This window comes from Oryza glaberrima, chromosome 7, assembly GCF_000147395.1.
Source record: "Oryza glaberrima chromosome 7, OglaRS2, whole genome shotgun sequence".
Classification (NCBI taxonomy): Eukaryota; Viridiplantae; Streptophyta; class Magnoliopsida; order Poales; family Poaceae; genus Oryza; species Oryza glaberrima.
Window position 1 is genome coordinate 4,922,894 of NC_068332.1, and position 19,384 is coordinate 4,942,277.

Genomic DNA, 19,384 nt, shown 5'->3' on the forward strand with positions numbered 1-19,384 from the left:
GACTAACTTCTTATGTAACGGGCTTTGCCCTCCTCTGACTGTCCCCCTCTCGTGATCACCCAGCATGTCACAGTTGTAAGCTACTTTTCTTCTAAAATATCGATGTGCAAAGCTTTTGCGCGTTTGTGGAAAAAAAATCGCTTAATGATCGGTGGCATGTGTAGTGTCTGTAGTTCTGTATATGATAGAATTTGCAACTAGCTTTTAGATATAGCAAATTTTATATGAAAGAATTTGCAACTAGCTTATTTAGATATAGCAAATTAGCAAAAAGCTAGGTGAAGTGTCTGTATGTAAAATAATGCGCTGATACACATCGTATCCATGACAATCTGATCGATCGCCGATGAACGTATGCATGATGACCGAGACATATATATGTAGCGTTGATGAATCGATGATCGACCAAATAGATGTTTAATTTCTTTGGTAGATATTTTTTGATTGCGCGTCAATATATTAGAAGAAAAGGAGTTTTTATTACATGACACAATCAGCTAGACTAGCTTATGTCAAAGGAAGGGGAAAAAAAACTTAAACTAAAGCTTAAGAAGAACTACGGCAGCTAAACTCAACTCCTAACAGCGGGAAGGAGAAGATATATATGTGGTAGATATTGATCTAGATTATACACATTATATCATTTAGATTTTGTAGCATTGGTTTGAAGGAATAGGTTGTACGTTGTACATATATATATGTGGTAATGTCAAGTAGATGATCGACCAAATAATTATGTAAACGTATGGTGTATTTATACATCTTCTTCTTAATCGATTTTTCACACTTGTTTGGTAAACTAGAAAAGTAGCCCGCGCACATGCGCGGGCATGTTGTTTAATTTTTTAAAATTTTATTACAAATGTTTGTACGGGGTGAAATTTTATTGAAATATCTTTTTTACTCTATTCTAATTTATTTGGGGTTGCTTTGAACACTGGTAATATTTTTTTCTAGTTACCTTACTGCGAATAAATTGTAAACTAAAATTATGTGAAACCATGCAGTTCTGAATTTATGAGAGAATATTGTGTCGCAACTATGAAGTTGGTTACTATATGTATTTCTAAACTATAAGTAATAATAGTTTCTATACTATGGATATCTTTGTGGATTGTACGTGCAAGCACCATATACGACAAAGCACCATCAAAACTATTGAAGGAAACAAAATGAACCGGTTTTATTACTTGAGGAAGTCACACTATCTGTAATTGAGGGATGCAAACTTCAGTCAATAGTTTTGGGAGGTAAAATATATTTTTTTCGTTGTTTTTTTTTCAGTCAACTCGGTTGAAGGCACCCTTATTTTACTTAGTTTCTTTTTGTTGTTTTTGCAAATCTAAGATATTTTTTATTAAACATATCGCAAATAGGACTACATAATCTAATTGAAGATATACTTATACTCCGTCACACAAATCTGCTCTTTGGGAGTAAGAGAAACCAGAGAACATCTTTTCTTCTCCTGTTCTTTTAGTGCTGCTTGTTAGAGGAAGATATGACTCTTTTGGAGTTCTAATCTGGAACTTTTCAGATGTTTATTTTAGGGAGAATCCGTTTTAGAAGAAAAGGTTTTATGAAGATTTTCTCCATTGCATGTTGGCATATCTGGAAACAACGCAATGCTCTCATCTTTCATAATGTTGCTCCACATCCAAATATTTGGTTTGTTAAGTTTAGGAAGAAATTCTCATGGATATTTGTAGGATGAATGAACATCTTCTTTCTTTAGTTTCTAGTTGGTTACAAGCTTTGTAAATCAGGCCTCTTCTGTTTTTTTTTTGTATATTAATATAATCCAATCTACTGGGTAAACTCCGGTAGTCTTTTCCTAAAAAAAATCCGAGTAGTAAAATTTTGTCACAAAATATAAGATATTCTAGAGTACTACTTAGCCCATCCAATACCTCTCATTTTTTTGTTTTACCCAATCTTACACTAACCACCTTCCACTCTGTACGTACCATTTATTTAATAGTGGTTATCATAGTATATATTTAGTCTTACATCATAGATGGTTCGTTACTACTGTGAAATATCTTAATGTTTTTTTCCCAATTTGCTTAGGTATAATGTGGATCAATGTAATAGAGACATACAAATAATCCGATGGCTAAGAATACCATGACCGCTGAATTAGTGATAAATGATATGTAGGATGTTTCGCCTTCATAAAGAAAATTTCCAAGAATTTCTCTATTTGAATATGTCCTTTAATGAACCATAAATACGTAGGTTACATGCCACGTAGATTAGCTGCAGTTAAATTTTAATTATATGTAGGGTGTATACTATTGAGGTTTTTTTTTGTTTTTTTTCATATTTTGTATACATGTATTTATTGTTCGATTTAAAGAAGGTCATGAAGGTGTAGTTTTTATTTTATTCCATGAGATTGTAGAGCTAATTTAGTTGTTTGTGTTTATGGACTCATATATGAAGATATCTCATATAATATGTATTGCCAGTCCTTCTTCTTTACTCCTTGATAGCATATATGTTCACCGGATCTCGGATAGTCAATTTGATACACAATAACCTCGGCAATATTCTTGACTCAACGATTGGTGAATAGCGGTTTATAATTATAATTAATTAATTGGTTTGAGTGTTATACAGAATTGATACATAAGGTAAGCCATATAAGAGTCAAGTATGCTAGATATTACATACTTTATACTAAGTTTAGATTAATTAGTTTTAAACTCCAAAGATGAAATATGAAAATACTGACATATATGCCCCATATTCTTCTTAATTAAGAAATATCTATACAATTTTAAGAAAACATTTGATAACTATATTTCTTATATTTCTTATAATGTATTCACTTTAAACATTAAAGATATAATCATGCCAAAATATTCGTCATGACAGATCTAATTAATATTATTTGGACATATCGATATTTTAGAATGATGGTAATTGTTTTTTGGAATACTAATCACAATTAGAATATTTTGTTCTGCGATACAGTAGATTTGTTTGTATATTAAACATATAATGATGTCAAAATATCTTTTATGACGTATTTAATTAACATTATTTTGTTTCACAAAGATAACATTATTTTGATATTCCGATATTTAGAACGAACATATTATTTTTTGGGAGTGCTTATTACAATTAGAGTATTTTATTTTGTGATAATAGTTGTAATATAATTATGTTTTTGAAGTGATATATAAAGATATGATTTACAATATCTCTTTCCTTTGTAATCATTTCTGTTGTTGGGATGGTATAGCAAAAGGTCATGATAGGAATTTCTTTTCATGTCACTTGCAATTCAAGTTTTTTTTGGCATATCGTAGATCCAAGATATATGATCGTATAACCTACATTATTAATTTTCAATTTTATATAACCATTTTAATGGCATGCAAACGTTAGTATATCATAAAAAATAGTATTTCTTATAAGATAAAAGCAACTTATGTTGCGTTTTGAGTTGTTAATGAACCACCAAGGATAAAAATACTTATGTGTAATTAAAAGTTATCACTACTTTTTGTTTGGAAAATTATGGTTATTTAAAATTCATTATTTTTTTAATTTTAAAACTGAAAAAAGGAAGAAGGGAGAAACATGCAGGAGGAGAGGGAGGAGGCACGTACATACGTGCGTAAAGTTGGGGATTGGGTGCGCCATGGGGGAGAGGAATATGGGGTATTTTTTAAAAAAGAAAAAGATAAATATAATAGTTAAAATAATGGATCCACTTGTTTATTAGAGTGTTACGCTACAATTTAGAAACGCTTACAGGAAGGATGCCATGTAACGGCTTGAGTGTTTGAGTCCAAACTACGGTCGTAACAGAGGAACCCAAATCACGAAGTTATATCTCAAATTAAGTACCAATTAGATATGAGACCATTGGAGATGAAGCATCCTGGATGTCTATTTTTATATTGAAAACATAGATAATATAGGACTTAGTTCATTGATTAATGTAATTAAAAAATATAGTATATCATAAAATCAATGTGTAGATCGTTCATAAAAAATAATAGTGCTTGCACGTTACACAGCCAACTCAATCCTCCATGCAAGAAAAGATCTAACCAATTAGAATAATAAATTTTAGTGCATATCTGATAACTACCTTAATTAGAATAAAGAAAGAGAAAATAAGGGGAGGATATATGGGCATGCATATGTACGTATGTACATGTGGGGCCAGTAGGGAAGGATGTGGAGGGATTTTATTTTGATCTAATGGTTAAAAATATTGGGTCCACAGTTTTAAATGAAAATCGACGGTCAGATTTTTTTTCTTAGAATTTCTACAATTTATTAGAGTGCCACGTGGCATCTTAGGAGCGTTTATAGGATGACACGTGGTGGCTTGAGAGCGTTTGTAGGAAGTTTAATGGACTTTTAGTATATAACTAGGAAGTTAGCCCGCGCATTCGCTCGGGCATGTATCGTAGGTTGTGCTTGAAAAACGTACGACGGCAAATAATATCATCCGGATGGCACCTATTACGCTTCTAAAGCACTATTTGTTCTAAAAGTTTTCTTCCCAACATATCTAGATTTTTTCCAAACTATTTGTTAGCTAAATTTTGAGATGGAGGTACTATATAATATTTAATTTATTCCTATAAAAAATAGCTTTGTATTTCATGCAACTCATAACCTCATCCAATCCACACTATCTAACGGAACCTTAATTTGTGCATAAAACATGTCTAACAAAATTAAAATGTAAGGTGTTTTCTCTTTTTAATTGAATGTTTAAATGCTCTCTTTTTTAACGTAAATCTTGAAAAACTATTGCTAATAAATGAGTTCTAAAGCTAGCCCTCCTACTAATTGATTGGCATTGACACAATTTGTTTACATACTTCTCTACTATTATAAAAATTGAATATGTTTTTGCCGATATTTTGGTACGTCATCCGTGTATGAGTCGGTTTTTAAGTTCATTTGCTTTTGGAAATACATAACCATATTTGAGTCGGTTTTTAAGATCGTTCACTTTTGGAAATATAGAAGAAATCATATAAGTAATCGTTCACTTGAGATGATCGGACTCCTAACTATAGCTCATGATTTTCTAAAAATATATATATCCAAGCGAACTCCCACAGTGAATTTCATCTTAACTAAACCATATAACAAAAATAAGATTAAAATAGACTTCACCCGTTGCAATGCACGAGCATTTTTTTCTAGACAGAAATATACATATAAATAAAGACAAAAATATACATATTATATAATCCCTCTGTCCCAAAATATAACAAATTTTAGCCGTTAGGATTTATCCCAAAATATAACTAACTTCTCCACCAATATTTTCTTTCCAACCAATCACAACCCTCCACTACTCACTTCTACCTACTATCTTAATAACCGTGTCTAACTCTAAAACTTCTTGTATTCTAGGAAGAAGGGAGTACCTCACTTCCCTATGGTGGCATGACATATATTATATTTTTATAAAAAAAGACTTAGTCAACATTAGGCCTAAAATTTAAATTTAATATTAATAAATATAACTTTTAAACCAATTATATATTGCTACTTTGTGTGGCTCTTATATGCAATAAAACATGGAGAAAGAATAGATAAAAGCCATTAATGTCAAGCACACAGGAATGGTTATGACCATGAAAAATATCATGGTTGTTCCGATTGAAGTAAAAAAACAATTCAAGTGAAAACTGATGATAATTGCTTTTTTTGCTTATTTTTCTAAAAATTTGTAAGATTTTTTTTGTAATTTTAAAGATGTAATTGACACATGCCAGCTTAAGATTTTTCTAAACTTAAATCTAATGGCATATATTCGCCGATTTAAATCGAAACTTATGGTCAGAGTTTTTTTTCCTCCTCCGAATTTGTAAGATTTTATTATATTTTTAAGATGTGACACGTGGTGACTTAAGATATAGTACATATTATCATTTTTTTAATATGTTTTATAGTTACTCCCTCTGTTCCAAATTATAAGGCCTATATTTTTTCTACACGGTCTTCAATAACATACTTTAACCAGTATTTTATTCCATTCTATGGTCCCAACAAATATGAAATTAATATCACATGAAAGTAGTTCAAAAATATGAATCTAGTAATATAACATGCATAATACTTAGTATAGATATAGTTAGTAGTACTATTATTTCGTTGCCATGCAAAGCATAGTCTATGTTCAAATGGTGTAGTTTAATTTTTTATATAGTAAAATATGAGTAATATGGATCTTAAGTTATTTATTTAATAATAAATGAAACAGAATGCCCTAAAATTCGGTTATAACAAATCATTTAGCTTTCTAATTGTTGATCATTTTTATATCAACACTACTGGAGAAGTGATCTTTGCTGGGCCGGCTGAAAACCACGGTTCCAAAAGGAACCAGGACTAAAGAGGTTTTTTAGTCCCGGTTTATTACTCCAAAGGGACTAAGTGATCTTTAGTCCCGCGGCCACGTGGCTCAGCCATCTTTAGTCCCGGATTCTCTCTCCCGGTTCGCTACCCGGGACTAAAGGGGGTTGCGAATCGGGAGAGATGTGCAGTGCAAGTTGCTAGTTGAAAATATGTGGGAAGGAATTGAATGAGAGTGAAGAGGAGGGGAGATAATTTGAGTTGGTAAGAACTAATGGTATAAAATAATGTATTAATAGGGACTATCTATATATGTCGCCATATTTTTTATAAAGAAATAGTCAGCATGTATTTATATTTTTTATAAGTTTTCAAAATTACATATGTAATTAGTATGTAATTATAGTGTAAGTAGGATGTAATTATGGTGTAACTAACATGTATGTTAAGTACTGATATACTGTAATTAGTATGTAATGAACAACAATCATAAGAAAAAAAATGAAGCTAATCAAAAAATGGCAAAGGATTAGCGAATAAAAGGAAAGCTGCAACCCCACCAGTAACGGAATCAAGCATGTATCCCGCCGTAGATTAAGCCATCAAGGGCTAGATATCTGTCTACTTTCAGCCAAAAAAACATGCGACACATATGTATAGCTGATCCGATGAACTTTGATAAAAAAAGGGTTAGCTTACAAACATAGTGTGTTTTAATTATTGTTTTTTTACTAACTGAAAAATAGAGACTAAGAACTTTGTTGATTAATAAAGATCTATATTTTCTTTACTTGTCTTTTCCTGTAATATATTAATAGTATATATGAAAGATATGAATACATAAAATGGTTTTCATGATAAATCTAATAATGTTATTTTGACTTATAATAATTTAAGAATGGGGGAGTCATTTCTTAGATCATCACACATAGTAAGATTTATTTTAATTTTATCATTCTTGATCTGATTTAATTATTGTGAAGTTATGTATGATGATAGAATCTACATCATTATTTTATTTTTATTTTATTTTTTATAAGTTTTTTAATATTTTAATAAGTGTTTTAGTGCCACTCAAAAGTCAGAAAATATAACCCAACGGTAACATATTATTTTTTGAAAGTCAAAATGTAGTGGATATAGGTCTTTACCCGTAATTTAATCATAAGCAAACTAACAACAAATTAACAGATGATTTTAAAAAATTATCGGTTTCAAAAAAATAGCGCTATGATTTAAATGTTATAGTTGTTTAAATTTGCTTTACGACATGCGTAGCAAATATAGGTCATGGACAATGACGTGCTTTAAGTAGGGTAAGTCATCAAGCTTAAGTAGGACATCCTGAAGACCTGAACAATTCAACAGAGATTTAAATTAAAAAGGAATCTTTTAGATAGCATATATATGCTTCTACATCCGATGGAAGAGTAGTGGGCCCACTGAACTGAAGTTATACGTACTCAATCTTGTACACGACACGTATGTGGAGGGGAGAGGGATGTACGCAAGTTAACCGGAGCTAGGGGATGAGATTTGATCTGATGGCTGAAAATAATGGGTCCACCAGATTAAATAAAAATTGACGGTTAGATGTTTTGTTTTTTCTTAGAATTCTTTTAATTTATTAAAGCGCCACATGGCGACTTGGGAGCGTTTTTAGAGTGCCACATGACGGTTTAGAAGCGTTTATAGAATGTTTCATGGACTTTTAGTATATAATAGATAGAAGATAGATTGACAATAGCACAGATTTAATCACACGACACTCTTCTTTGACAGGTCAAAGACAAACCCTGTTCGAAATGTGGCTGCGGTAGGAGAGAGAGAGCATCTATGACGGGTCGCAATTCGAAACCGACACACAACATTAATTATTCAGACATCGTATTAATCTTTATTAATTGCTGATGCATTTAATTTTTTTAACATATTTATTTTTGGATGGACATTTATTGATTTTTTTTTGTTACGTTACGTGGTGTGTAGCAAACAACTTGCTTGTTAGAATATTAATTTTCTATCTCTCCTCACAAGTGAGAATGGAAAAATCAATTTTGTACAAAGAAAAGAAGATGACAAAGCCAATGATAGCTTCGCATGTAAGTATATATGTGAGACATGTGTAGGATAAGTCAGAAACATGTATTCTGACTTCTGGGCCGTGTAGAAGGTGTGCCAAGAACATTAAGCCATTTAAATACTTAAGTAAAATGTCAGTAGTTTGTCTTGTACTCTGTGTGACTTCTTACACGTGCTAGTTATTTAAGTGACTTATGTAAATAGTTGGGCAGAGTATTGAATTGACTTTATTAAGCAATAAAGTAAACTATTTTATTAGTTTAGGAGATAAATTAATTAAGAAAAAATATTTCATAGTATTAACTGATTTTAAATTAGTTTGGGGGTAAATTTGATCTTCTTTTATTTTTAGCGTGACCTACGATGTTAAAATATCATGGGTGGAGAAACCTTCTTTAGTCCCTGTTCGTAACCCCTTTAGTCCCGGTTTGAAAACCGGGACTACCAATCCGGGAATAAAGATCGCTATCTTTAGTCCTGGTTTTTAGTAGAATCGGAACTATTGTGGATTTCAGCCGACCGATTAAAGATGGTTTCTCCACCAGTGTATACAACCATTATAGTATATCCATCTAATTACTTGATATTTCTGCTAATAAATAAGCTTCTGAAATTAGACAGGCATGGACCAAGTTATATCATATATGTCCCCATGCTATGATATATCCCTGTATATCAGTAGTTAGATATATGGCACCTAACCCTATATAGATAGGTGAGAGTCTGTTTGACTGAATTTTTATTGGAGCTGAAGTCCAACCAAACGATTTTAGCTCTCTCACATAATAAAGTAGATAGGTGGAGCGTGGTTCAGGCTACTAGTATATAGTACTACTCTAGATTTAATTGTTAAAGTTCAATTTAAAAGTTGAAGTTCTTTTACACAGGCTGTAAGTATGCACGCTGGTCAATTAACCGATTTCACTAATTATTAAGCAGCGGATGGTCAGTGGTCACTCCATGCATGGAAAATAAACAACCCATGTTGTCCTTTTCTTGCCTTTCTTCTAAGAGGCTCTACAGTGACCAGCGTTATGCACACGACCTTGACAAAAATTACACGTTAGCACATATGTACACAAATTGTTTTCCAAATATCAACCTAGAAGCTATACATTACTTAAACTTAATTAGTTACTTTTGCATATGATATTTAACTTCTAAAAATGAAATAACTGTGCTGAAAGCATGAAGATCGGTTTGAAAAAGTTCCTCAATTAGGCTGGTTCCACAGGCAGATAAAAATTAATTAGAAAAAAAGTCTATTTTACTCCCCTGTACCATTTTATCAAAGCAGTTAACACTCAAAATTATTTTTGGGCACATGCTATCTCTAAACTATTAGAAATAGTTCATTTTATTGCTTAAAAATAGCACATTTCATTTCTTTGTTTCTCTTTACCTGAGTCGTATTTTAATCTATTTTTTTATAACAAAAGATTATACCATTATGAAAGATTCAAAATATTTTTAAAAATTATCATAACTATTTGCCTAAAGTTTAAAACCTCGATATTTAAATTACTCTTAGTGTTTCTAAACTATGTAAAACATTGACATAAATTCTGAAAAGAATTATAATGCATCGATCAATCCTACCAAACATTAATGCAAAATACAACTTACATATTGAGAAAAAAAAAAGAGAGAAATGTCAACAGGGGATAAAGGGTGATCCATTTTTAATAGTTCGATCATGTTGTAAAATGAGTCAAAAATTACTTTGTAGGGTTAAATGCTCCAGCGAGATAGTTTGGGATGTAAAATATCGTTTTCTTTGGTTAGAAACATGTCTATTACGCATGATTTTTTTTGTTAATTCTTCCAAACTGCAGACGTCTCAAAACGTACAAGAAAAAAAACAAATATGGCTCCAAATTAAACCAGGTACGACTCGACCCTTATTACTTATTAAAAATTTAGAAATTATTACAACATGAAAAGTATTTTTTAAAAAACGTACGGATTGATGATTAATATACTAAATTGTTCGGTTTTCATGTTATTTTTTTATTAATTGCACCAATTTAGATTTTCCTTGTAGAAAATCACACTCAGCTCATCAAATCATCGTACTACGTACATTTGCTAACTCTGCAACTTCACATATCGTAAGTCATATACCCCCCACCCATAAAGTTATTATATAGTTCACATATACTATCAAAAGGCAATGTCCCTTTCTTCTATTGTATTTTCTGATGGACGATCCAAGTACAAGTCCTTACAATTTCCAATGCTCTTAATTTCACACACATTTATCATCCATATATTTATAATTTGTCATGTGAAAATTGTAGGAGTTAATTTGATCGATTCTGTGGCCGGGAGTGGTCGTCCGATCGACCGGCCGGCTGCAAAGCTTGGCTGGAAAAGGGCCAGCAAAAATCATCGTACTCGTGCAACGGAATATACGGGAGAAAAACCGACCGAAACATTGGTGCAGAAACTCTCCAAAACGAGCCCATGTCAGGACGCAACCGCATTGGTTGGACTCGTCCGTGGAAGAATCACGTTAGGCCGTGACACAAGCATCTACCTTTTTTTTCTTTTTCTTTTTTTTTTGAGAATAATACAGAAGCATCTACCTGAACATCATCGATCCAGCTCTAGTACAACATCTGCTGGGTTCATTGAGTACTTTCTTTGTTTCACCTAGAGAGGAAAAAAAATTCGTGCGATGGTTAGGGCCTGTTTAGTTCGCGAAAAGAAAATTTTTTGTTGTCACATCGGATGTTTGACCGTATGTCGGAAGGGCTTTTCAAACACGAATGAAAAAACTAATTTCAGAACTCGTCTGGAAACCGCGAGACGAATCTTTTGAGCCTAATTAATCCATTATTAGCATATGTGGGTTACTGTAGTACTTATGGCTAATTATGGACTAATTAGACTCAAAATATTCGTCTCACAATTTCCTCCGTAACAGTGCAATTAGTTTTTTTTATTTATCTATATTTAATGCTTTATGCATGTGTTCAAAGATTGGATGTGATGTTTTTGGGAAAAAATTTTGGGGAACTAAACGGAGCCTTAGCTAACATGCCCTAGCTAATGGTTTCATGCATGTCCCAATTTTTTGATTATTTTTTGAACTTTTTGTTTTTAATGTATTTTTTAGAAAAAACATAAACTCTTCTAAATTTTATTTGTAATTCTCAACCTTTCGACTACACCAATGTTGGTAGTGTAGCGAAACAAAACGTTGCCACGCCACGAAAGGTTGGTGTAGTAAAAAATTCGTGCGATAGTTAGCTAACATGCCCTAGCTAATGGTTTCATGCATGTCCCAGTTTTTTTTTATCTTTTGAACTTTTTGTTTTTTAATTTTTTTAAAAAAAATAAACTCTTCTAAATTTTATTTCTAATTCTCAACCTTTCGACCACGCCAATATTGGTGGTGTAGCGAAAAAAATGTTCCCACACCACAAAAGGTTGGTGTAGTTAAATAACATTGGCACATCAACTGTGGGTGGCATGGAAGCATTATTTTTCCACGTCACCAGGACTGACATAGGTTTAGAATTTAAAATAAATTTTGAGAGTCAATTTTTAAAATTAAAAATTCAAGAGGTTAAAAAATAATAGAAAATCCTATTGCACCCGGTGGAGATGTTTATATATCTTGTAGGAAGATGGAGTGGATATGCTCTATTTCGAGCAAGTTAATTCTAGTTTGCTCCTTTATTGGCTCACGGTAGACTAGAATTTATTTTCTATTTTTAATGCTGAAACTTTAAAAACCATTTTTTTTAATTATTGTACTCATAGTAAAGCTAACTACTAGCTATAAGTTTATCTAAAAATTAAATAATATTAGAGTCGATATATATATACAGTTAGCTTAGCATGCATAAGGCTGTCTCTATTAATTTTATTAAACTCTTTCTCAGTTATATATCTAATACATTTATCTTGGAGTATATATATGTGTAAAGTTGGATCTTGTATATATAGGAGAGTTAGAACTAATTCTCTCTCTTCTCTATATATATGTACATGTTTATAGCTAGCTCATAGTAGTATTACGCATGCTCTTATCGTAGGAAAGTTTCTTTTGGTTGAGGTTGCCAAATAAATTGGACTTCTTTCTCATCAACTTTGGCCTCAAAATATATTCTGAGCACGGTTTAACGGTGATGGTGAACATAAAGCTAATTATAAGCCCATTAGTTCAAAATTGGCTTGCTTTTATTAATTAGTCGTCGCCACTTCTTTTTCATCGGCTTGGTTCAAAATTGACTTGCATTTATTTATTATCATCTTACTGTATCTTAAAATATTAATTTAAAAAACAAGGTAATGAGTTGAGCCAGAATGAAATCAACTTTATTTAAGATCAGTTAGTTTTATTCTTAAAAAAAACGAGAGTATATGTAATTGAAGTAATATTGATCATAGCCAATGTGTTGTCCACATAGGTTATTTTTTTAGTTAAACAAGGGTTGTACGTATTAATTGCTAGTTAGAATATATATTTGCCTGCTACATGCATATAGGCATATGCCTTTTTTGGACTTTGCAGTTTGCACAAGGAGGTTATTTGGCAACTATTTTCTTTTTTAAAAAAAGGGACAAAAGACAGTAGGGGCCTCACCATCTTATTGTCAATTAAAAGTTCCAACAATTACATGTTGGTCCTCAATTAGAAGGCTCCACAAGGAAAATGAAAATTACAATTGAGCCCTTTTCACAAACAGAGCTACCGCTAGTGATATCATTTCTCCCTTTTTTTTTTTTAATAAATGATGACATTGATTTTTTAACATACGTTAACCATTTGTCTGATTTAAAAATTTTGTGCAAATACATAAGATATAAATCATGCTTAAAATACTATAAAACAACTAACAATAAAATAAATGATAATTACATAAAAAATTAAAATAAGCCGAATAATCAAATGGATATCTAAAAGTAAACAACGTCATCTATTAAAAATAGAGATAGTATATTACTGTATGATTAAGGACCACATACACATGTCTTTTTGGACTTTATACAAGGTGGATATGTTGTGATTTTTTTTTTTTTGAAAAATGAACAATGGCCATATGGGCCTTATCACCCTATTCATCATATTACCAATTTAAACAAGGGACCATTTCCTTGTAATAAATAACATGTAGGTCCTCATCAAGGACCAATGATAAAAATAAAAAACTACATATTATTGAGCCCTTGTCAGTAACAAAGCTAGTGATATACCGTACAATTATTGAGGGTAACCTTTTGTAGATGTTAGCTCATCTCACTCTCTGACTACTTGGCTTCTAATTTACAGTAATTTTATCCTAAAAGAAGAAATTTTTTTTGACACACACATATTTAACCATTTGACTTATTAAAAAAATTATATAAACACATAAGATATAAATCATACTTAAAATATTTTTAGTGATAAAACAACTCACAACAGAATAAATAATAATTACATAAATTTTCTAAAAAACAAATGGTCAACCTCGTAGTTAAAATTAACGGCGTTAACTGTATACCCCGCGAGACAATGACACATCATCTCACGAGAAGTTATATAGCAGCACTGCAGCAGCTTCCCCCCCGAAAGCACAGTCATTTTCTCGCGCCACGTTTAAATCGTTTTTATTTAAATTTAATTCTTCTCCCGCTAAAACTTGCTTGTCTGTTTGTTTTATTTATTTATGACGTCATTATTCCCCCCTCGCGCGCCTATAAAATCCGCCTCCATCTCTGCTTCTCCTCCCACTCCCTCTTCCTCCTCCTCCTCCTGCGATCCCGGCGCGGCATCGATCGCCATTGCCACTCGAGCTCCGAGCTCCTCGGAAAAGCAGTGAACCCACCACTAAGCTCGCGACATCTCGCAACACATCTTGCTTGCTGCGTCGCTGCGGTAGCTAGCTTAGCTTAGCTTGTCGATCGATCTCCAATGGCGCTCCAGGCATCGTCGTCGCCGTCCTTGTTCCGCGCGATCCCGACGAACACCAACGCTTCTTGCCGGCGAAAGGTACGCCGTACAGCTCGCCGGAGCGGCGGCGGCCGCGCGGAGGGTGGTCTGTTTCTTCTTTCTTGGGTCGGAGAATTGATTGGTTTTTGTGTGTTGGTTTCAGTTTCAGGTCAGGGCGAGCGCGGCGGCGGCGGCGGCGAACGGCGGCGGGGATGGGAAGGTGATGATGAGGAAGGAGGCGGCGTCGGGCGCGTGGAAGATCGACTACTCCGGCGAGAAGCCGGCGACGCCTCTGCTTGACACGGTGAACTACCCGGTCCACATGAAGAACCTCTCGACGCCGGAGCTGGAGCAGCTGGCGGCGGAGCTCCGGGCGGAGATCGTGCACACGGTGTCCAAGACGGGGGGCCACCTGAGCTCCAGCCTGGGCGTCGTCGAGCTCGCCGTGGCGCTGCACCACGTGTTCGACACGCCGGAGGACAAGATCATCTGGGACGTCGGGCACCAGGCGTACCCGCACAAGATCCTGACGGGGCGGCGTTCGCGGATGCACACCATCCGGCAGACCTCCGGGCTCGCCGGGTTCCCGAAGCGCGACGAGAGCGCGCACGACGCGTTCGGCGCGGGCCACAGCTCGACGAGCATCTCGGCGGCGCTCGGGATGGCGGTGGCGAGGGACCTCCTCGGGAAGAAGAACCACGTCATCTCGGTGATCGGCGACGGCGCCATGACCGCCGGCCAGGCCTACGAGGCCATGAACAACTCGGGCTACCTCGACTCCAACATGATCGTGGTGCTCAACGACAACAAGCAGGTGTCCCTCCCGACGGCGACGCTCGACGGCCCCGCCACGCCCGTCGGCGCGCTGAGCAAGGCGCTGACGAAGCTCCAGTCGAGCACCAAGCTCCGCCGCCTCCGCGAGGCGGCGAAGACGGTGACGAAGCAGATCGGCGGGCAGGCGCACGAGGTGGCGGCGAAGGTGGACGAGTACGCGCGCGGCATGGTGAGCGCGTCGGGCTCGACGCTGTTCGAGGAGCTCGGGCTCTACTACATCGGCCCCGTCGACGGCCACAACGTCGACGACCTCGTCGCCATCTTCAACAAGGTGAAGTCGATGCCGGCGCCGGGGCCGGTGCTCGTCCACATCGTGACGGAGAAGGGGAAGGGCTACCCGCCGGCGGAGGCCGCCGCCGACCGGATGCACGGCGTGGTCAAGTTCGACCCGACGACGGGGAGGCAGTTCAAGTCCAAGTGTTCGACGCTGTCCTACACCCAGTACTTCGCCGAGGCGCTGATCCGGGAGGCCGAGGCCGACGACAAGGTGGTCGGCATCCACGCCGCCATGGGCGGCGGCACGGGGCTCAACTACTTCCACAAGAGGTTCCCGGAGCGGTGCTTCGACGTGGGGATCGCGGAGCAGCACGCCGTGACGTTCGCCGCGGGGCTCGCCGCCGAGGGGCTCAAGCCGTTCTGCGCCATCTACTCGTCGTTCCTGCAGCGAGGGTACGACCAGGTGGTGCACGACGTCGACCTGCAGCGGCTGCCGGTGAGGTTCGCCATGGACAGGGCGGGGCTCGTCGGCGCCGACGGGCCCACGCACTGCGGCGCGTTCGACGTCGCCTACATGGCGTGCCTGCCGAACATGGTCGTCATGGCGCCCGCCGACGAGGCCGAGCTCATGCACATGGTCGCCACCGCCGCAGCCATCGACGACCGCCCTAGCTGCTTCCGCTTCCCCCGCGGCAATGGCATTGGCGCCGTCCTCCCTCCCAACCACAAGGGCACACCTCTTGAGGTACAACACTCCTCCTACTACTATTCCCACCTCGTTCTTAAAATATAGCAATCTAGTACTGGATGAGACGTATTCTCAAGATCTCTAATGGCGGCGATGGTCGGTGCAGGTCGGGAAGGGGAGGGTGCTCGTAGGAGGGAACAGGGTGGCGCTGCTAGGGTACGGCACGATGGTGCAGGCGTGCATGAAGGCGGCAGAGGCGCTGAAGGAGCACGGCATCTACGTCACCGTCGCCGACGCGCGTTTCTGCAAGCCGCTCGACACAGGGCTTATCCGGGAGCTCGCTGCCGAGCACGAGGTCCTCGTCACTGTGGAGGAGGGCTCCATCGGAGGGTTCGGTTCCCACGTCGCCCACTACCTCAGCCTCAGCGGCCTCCTCGATGGCCCCCTCAAGGTAATAATAACCCTGCTAATTAAAAAATAAGTAATTTTGTGGGCTATAAGAAAGTATCTCGAGGTACGTGAGTTTTACATTAAAATTGTGTACATCACGGTACCTAAGTATCTGAAGATACCAAGTTTTTTATTAAAAAAATGTGGTATGTCCCAATACATTTTGAAGGATGGTAAAATCACCCTAAAAAATACCACCTATCATATCGTGCAATTCCACGAGGTAGCACACTTTCTAGTATTATTTTTTTATGGTACAAGAAAGTGTACTAAAGATGGTATAGAAAAGTCGAAAAACTTAATGGGTCGTACAATTAATTATTGGAAAGTTACTGTTAATGTAATTAACCATGTGTTTTATATGTTTTTTTCATATGCAGTTGAGGTCCATGTTCTTGCCAGACAGGTACATAGACCATGGTGCACCAGTAGACCAGCTTGAGGAGGCAGGATTGACACCAAGGCACATTGCTGCCACTGTGCTGTCCTTGCTTGGGAGGCCATTGGAGGCACTTCAGCTCAGCTGAATAATTCAGCATGACTGTATGCATATACACATCAGCCGACAAATAAACAGGAAACTGATGATAGCTAATTTATGAGAGATATGGAGATCTTCTCCTTCTCCATTATCCTTGGCCTAATTAACCATGGCCACATGGATATGGAGGGGGGGAGGTTCCAGTAAGAAGTAGGGTTACTAGGAAGAAGATGAAGGAGAAGGCAACAAAAAGCCCATGTGTATGTGTTTCTTGGCCTGTTGCAAAACATGCTTCCAAATGCAAAATGATAATGGAGGTGTTTGTGTACAAGAGGATGGAGACATGGAGATGGGGCATGCATGTCCTTGCATGATAGTATTGACATGAGAAGGAGAAGGATATGCCTCTCATCTGGCATTGTCAGGAGTGACATATATGAATGCATGGCTCCATATGTTCTTTTGTTACTTTGTATAGATAACAAGTATAAGAAAGAATCATGTATTCTAGTAGTACTACATACATACAAACTCAGTTCCCTATGCAGAAGGAAAATGGAGAATAAGATGGAAAGTTTTTCTTGTTCATTTGTCTCTTGAGAAGAGGGCCAATTTCATGCCTTGTGAATTGTGATCTCTCTGCTAATTTGTCTTTTGTTATCCTTGTGCTCATGGAATCATGAAAGTGGATGGCCTAGCATCTTGGACTGTTAGTAGGGTAGGGTGCCATAGTTTTTAAAATGGGTTCTTGGCTGGACTACTGAAGTAGTACTCCAGTAGTACCAAGTAGAGATATCAGATATGCCTATGCTAATTAAAGACAGAAGCAGTCTTCAAATTAAAAAAGGACAGCCGCGATCCTTACAAAAACTATTTTAATAAGTTTGCTGTTGTTATAATTCAATGATTAAAAAGCAATGTTACTGATTAGTAGCAAACAGTGCACACATCTGAAAAGGCTTAAATAATCTTATTTCAGTCGACCTGGCATGCTAACAACTAACAGACACCACTTATTAGTTCCATCTGGTTAATGAAAGGCACTACAAGATCCAGGCATCCTTTTCTTTTGGACTGAAATACCAAGGCATCGTCATTGGACACTCTGCTTTGATGCTCCTGTCACATTTTTTAATCAAACTATGACAAAATAAAGAGTCATAACAATAACAGTTCAGTATATAAAGGTTCATGAGTTCTAGCAGAGAATAGGTCGTTTCAGTTATTCCCTTTTTTGTCTTTATTAGGTACTTACATTTTAAACTATCAGGGAACGTTTCTGTTAAGAAACAACTACGGGTGATCTTATCCACCCAAGAAAATAGGAACAACGGTTCCTAATCTAACCGGTAGAGGAGAAGTGATTGCTCCTCTCTCTCCCTTTGGCATCCCTCTCGACAACCGATAAGATGTTTCCAACCATCGCGTCCCCTGCGGTTGCCACCGTTTTACATTGTATAAATGTACTATTGATCAATGAGAAATTATCTATTCGCTCTATTGTGTCGCTCAATTCTCTCTCGCTCAATCTCTCGATTCTATTCACTCTCAACAGTTTCCTCGTTTGCTGCATTTAGTCCAATAGTTATGAAAATTCTAAAAGTTTTAGGCAACGTGAATTATTTTGTCACATATTCTTCTACAAACATGCAAAATCAACTTCGATGTACACATGGAGATTGATCTTTCATTTTCGAGAAGGGATATGTGAGGAAAAAAAACACAAATCGTTTATGTTGTCTATTATTTTCATTTTTTTTCTGAATTATTTGGATTATATGCGAGAAACGCAGACGGCTGCCATCAAGAGCTTAAAATAATTCCCCTTTGTACAAGTGATCACTGATCAGTACTAAAATGCTCGTTGAATTTTGGTGATCTTTTTTGGGCGTTGTTTTTTACTTTTCAACGTTTCCTCTTTTCTGTTATCTGTTTTTGTACTGCCTTTCTTTATCAATGAAATGAGGCAGGTTTTCTGCCTTTGCATTTATTAATAACAGAAAATCCAGACATAAGGGACAGCAAACGACTTCAAATGAGAAAGAGAGCAACAGTACTGATGTTAGTACCGGGTATCCATTCAGAGAGCAGATATTGTAGCCATTGTACCAGTCCACCACATGGGAGGAAAATAGTGCACAGCAAAGGATATATCAAATTAAGCTAATCAGGGTTTGCACTTTTGGTTTCGGCCAAAATTTCAGTGATTTTGGTGTCACCGAAATTTCGCGAAGTTCAGTGTTTCCGGTACTTTTTTGCACAAAAACATTTGAAAATTTAACAAATTTTGATTGAATTTAAATAAATTTTGACCAAATTCATAAAAATTTGGAAAAATCCGAAAATTTCGGGGTGAGAGAGTTGC

General features: G+C 36.8%; 1 protein-coding gene across 1 annotated transcript; it reads left to right on the plus strand.

Moving 5' to 3' along the window:
* The first annotated feature begins 14,153 nt into the window (after positions 1-14,153).
* On the plus strand, positions 14,154-17,607 carry LOC127780606 (probable 1-deoxy-D-xylulose-5-phosphate synthase 2, chloroplastic). The gene is made up of 4 exons (XM_052307534.1): positions 14,154-14,410; positions 14,514-16,145; positions 16,255-16,539; positions 16,919-17,607. Exons 1-4 carry the CDS (start codon positions 14,333-14,335, stop codon positions 17,063-17,065), a joined length of 2,142 nt encoding a protein of 713 aa, XP_052163494.1. The 5' UTR covers positions 14,154-14,332; the 3' UTR covers positions 17,066-17,607.
* The last annotated feature ends 1,777 nt before the right edge of the window (positions 17,608-19,384 follow it).

Bases quoted from the DNA above. Each gene is read 5' to 3' on its own strand.
- LOC127780606 (XM_052307534.1), top strand. From the start codon at position 14,333: ATGGCGCTCCAGGCATCGTCGTCGCCGTCCTTGTTCCGCGCGATCCCG. The intron at 14,411-14,513 runs GTACGCCGTACA...TGTTGGTTTCAG, and splicing joins ACGCTTCTTGCCGGCGAAAG to TTTCAGGTCAGGGCGAGCGC. The intron at 16,146-16,254 runs GTACAACACTCC...TGGTCGGTGCAG, and splicing joins ACAAGGGCACACCTCTTGAG to GTCGGGAAGGGGAGGGTGCT.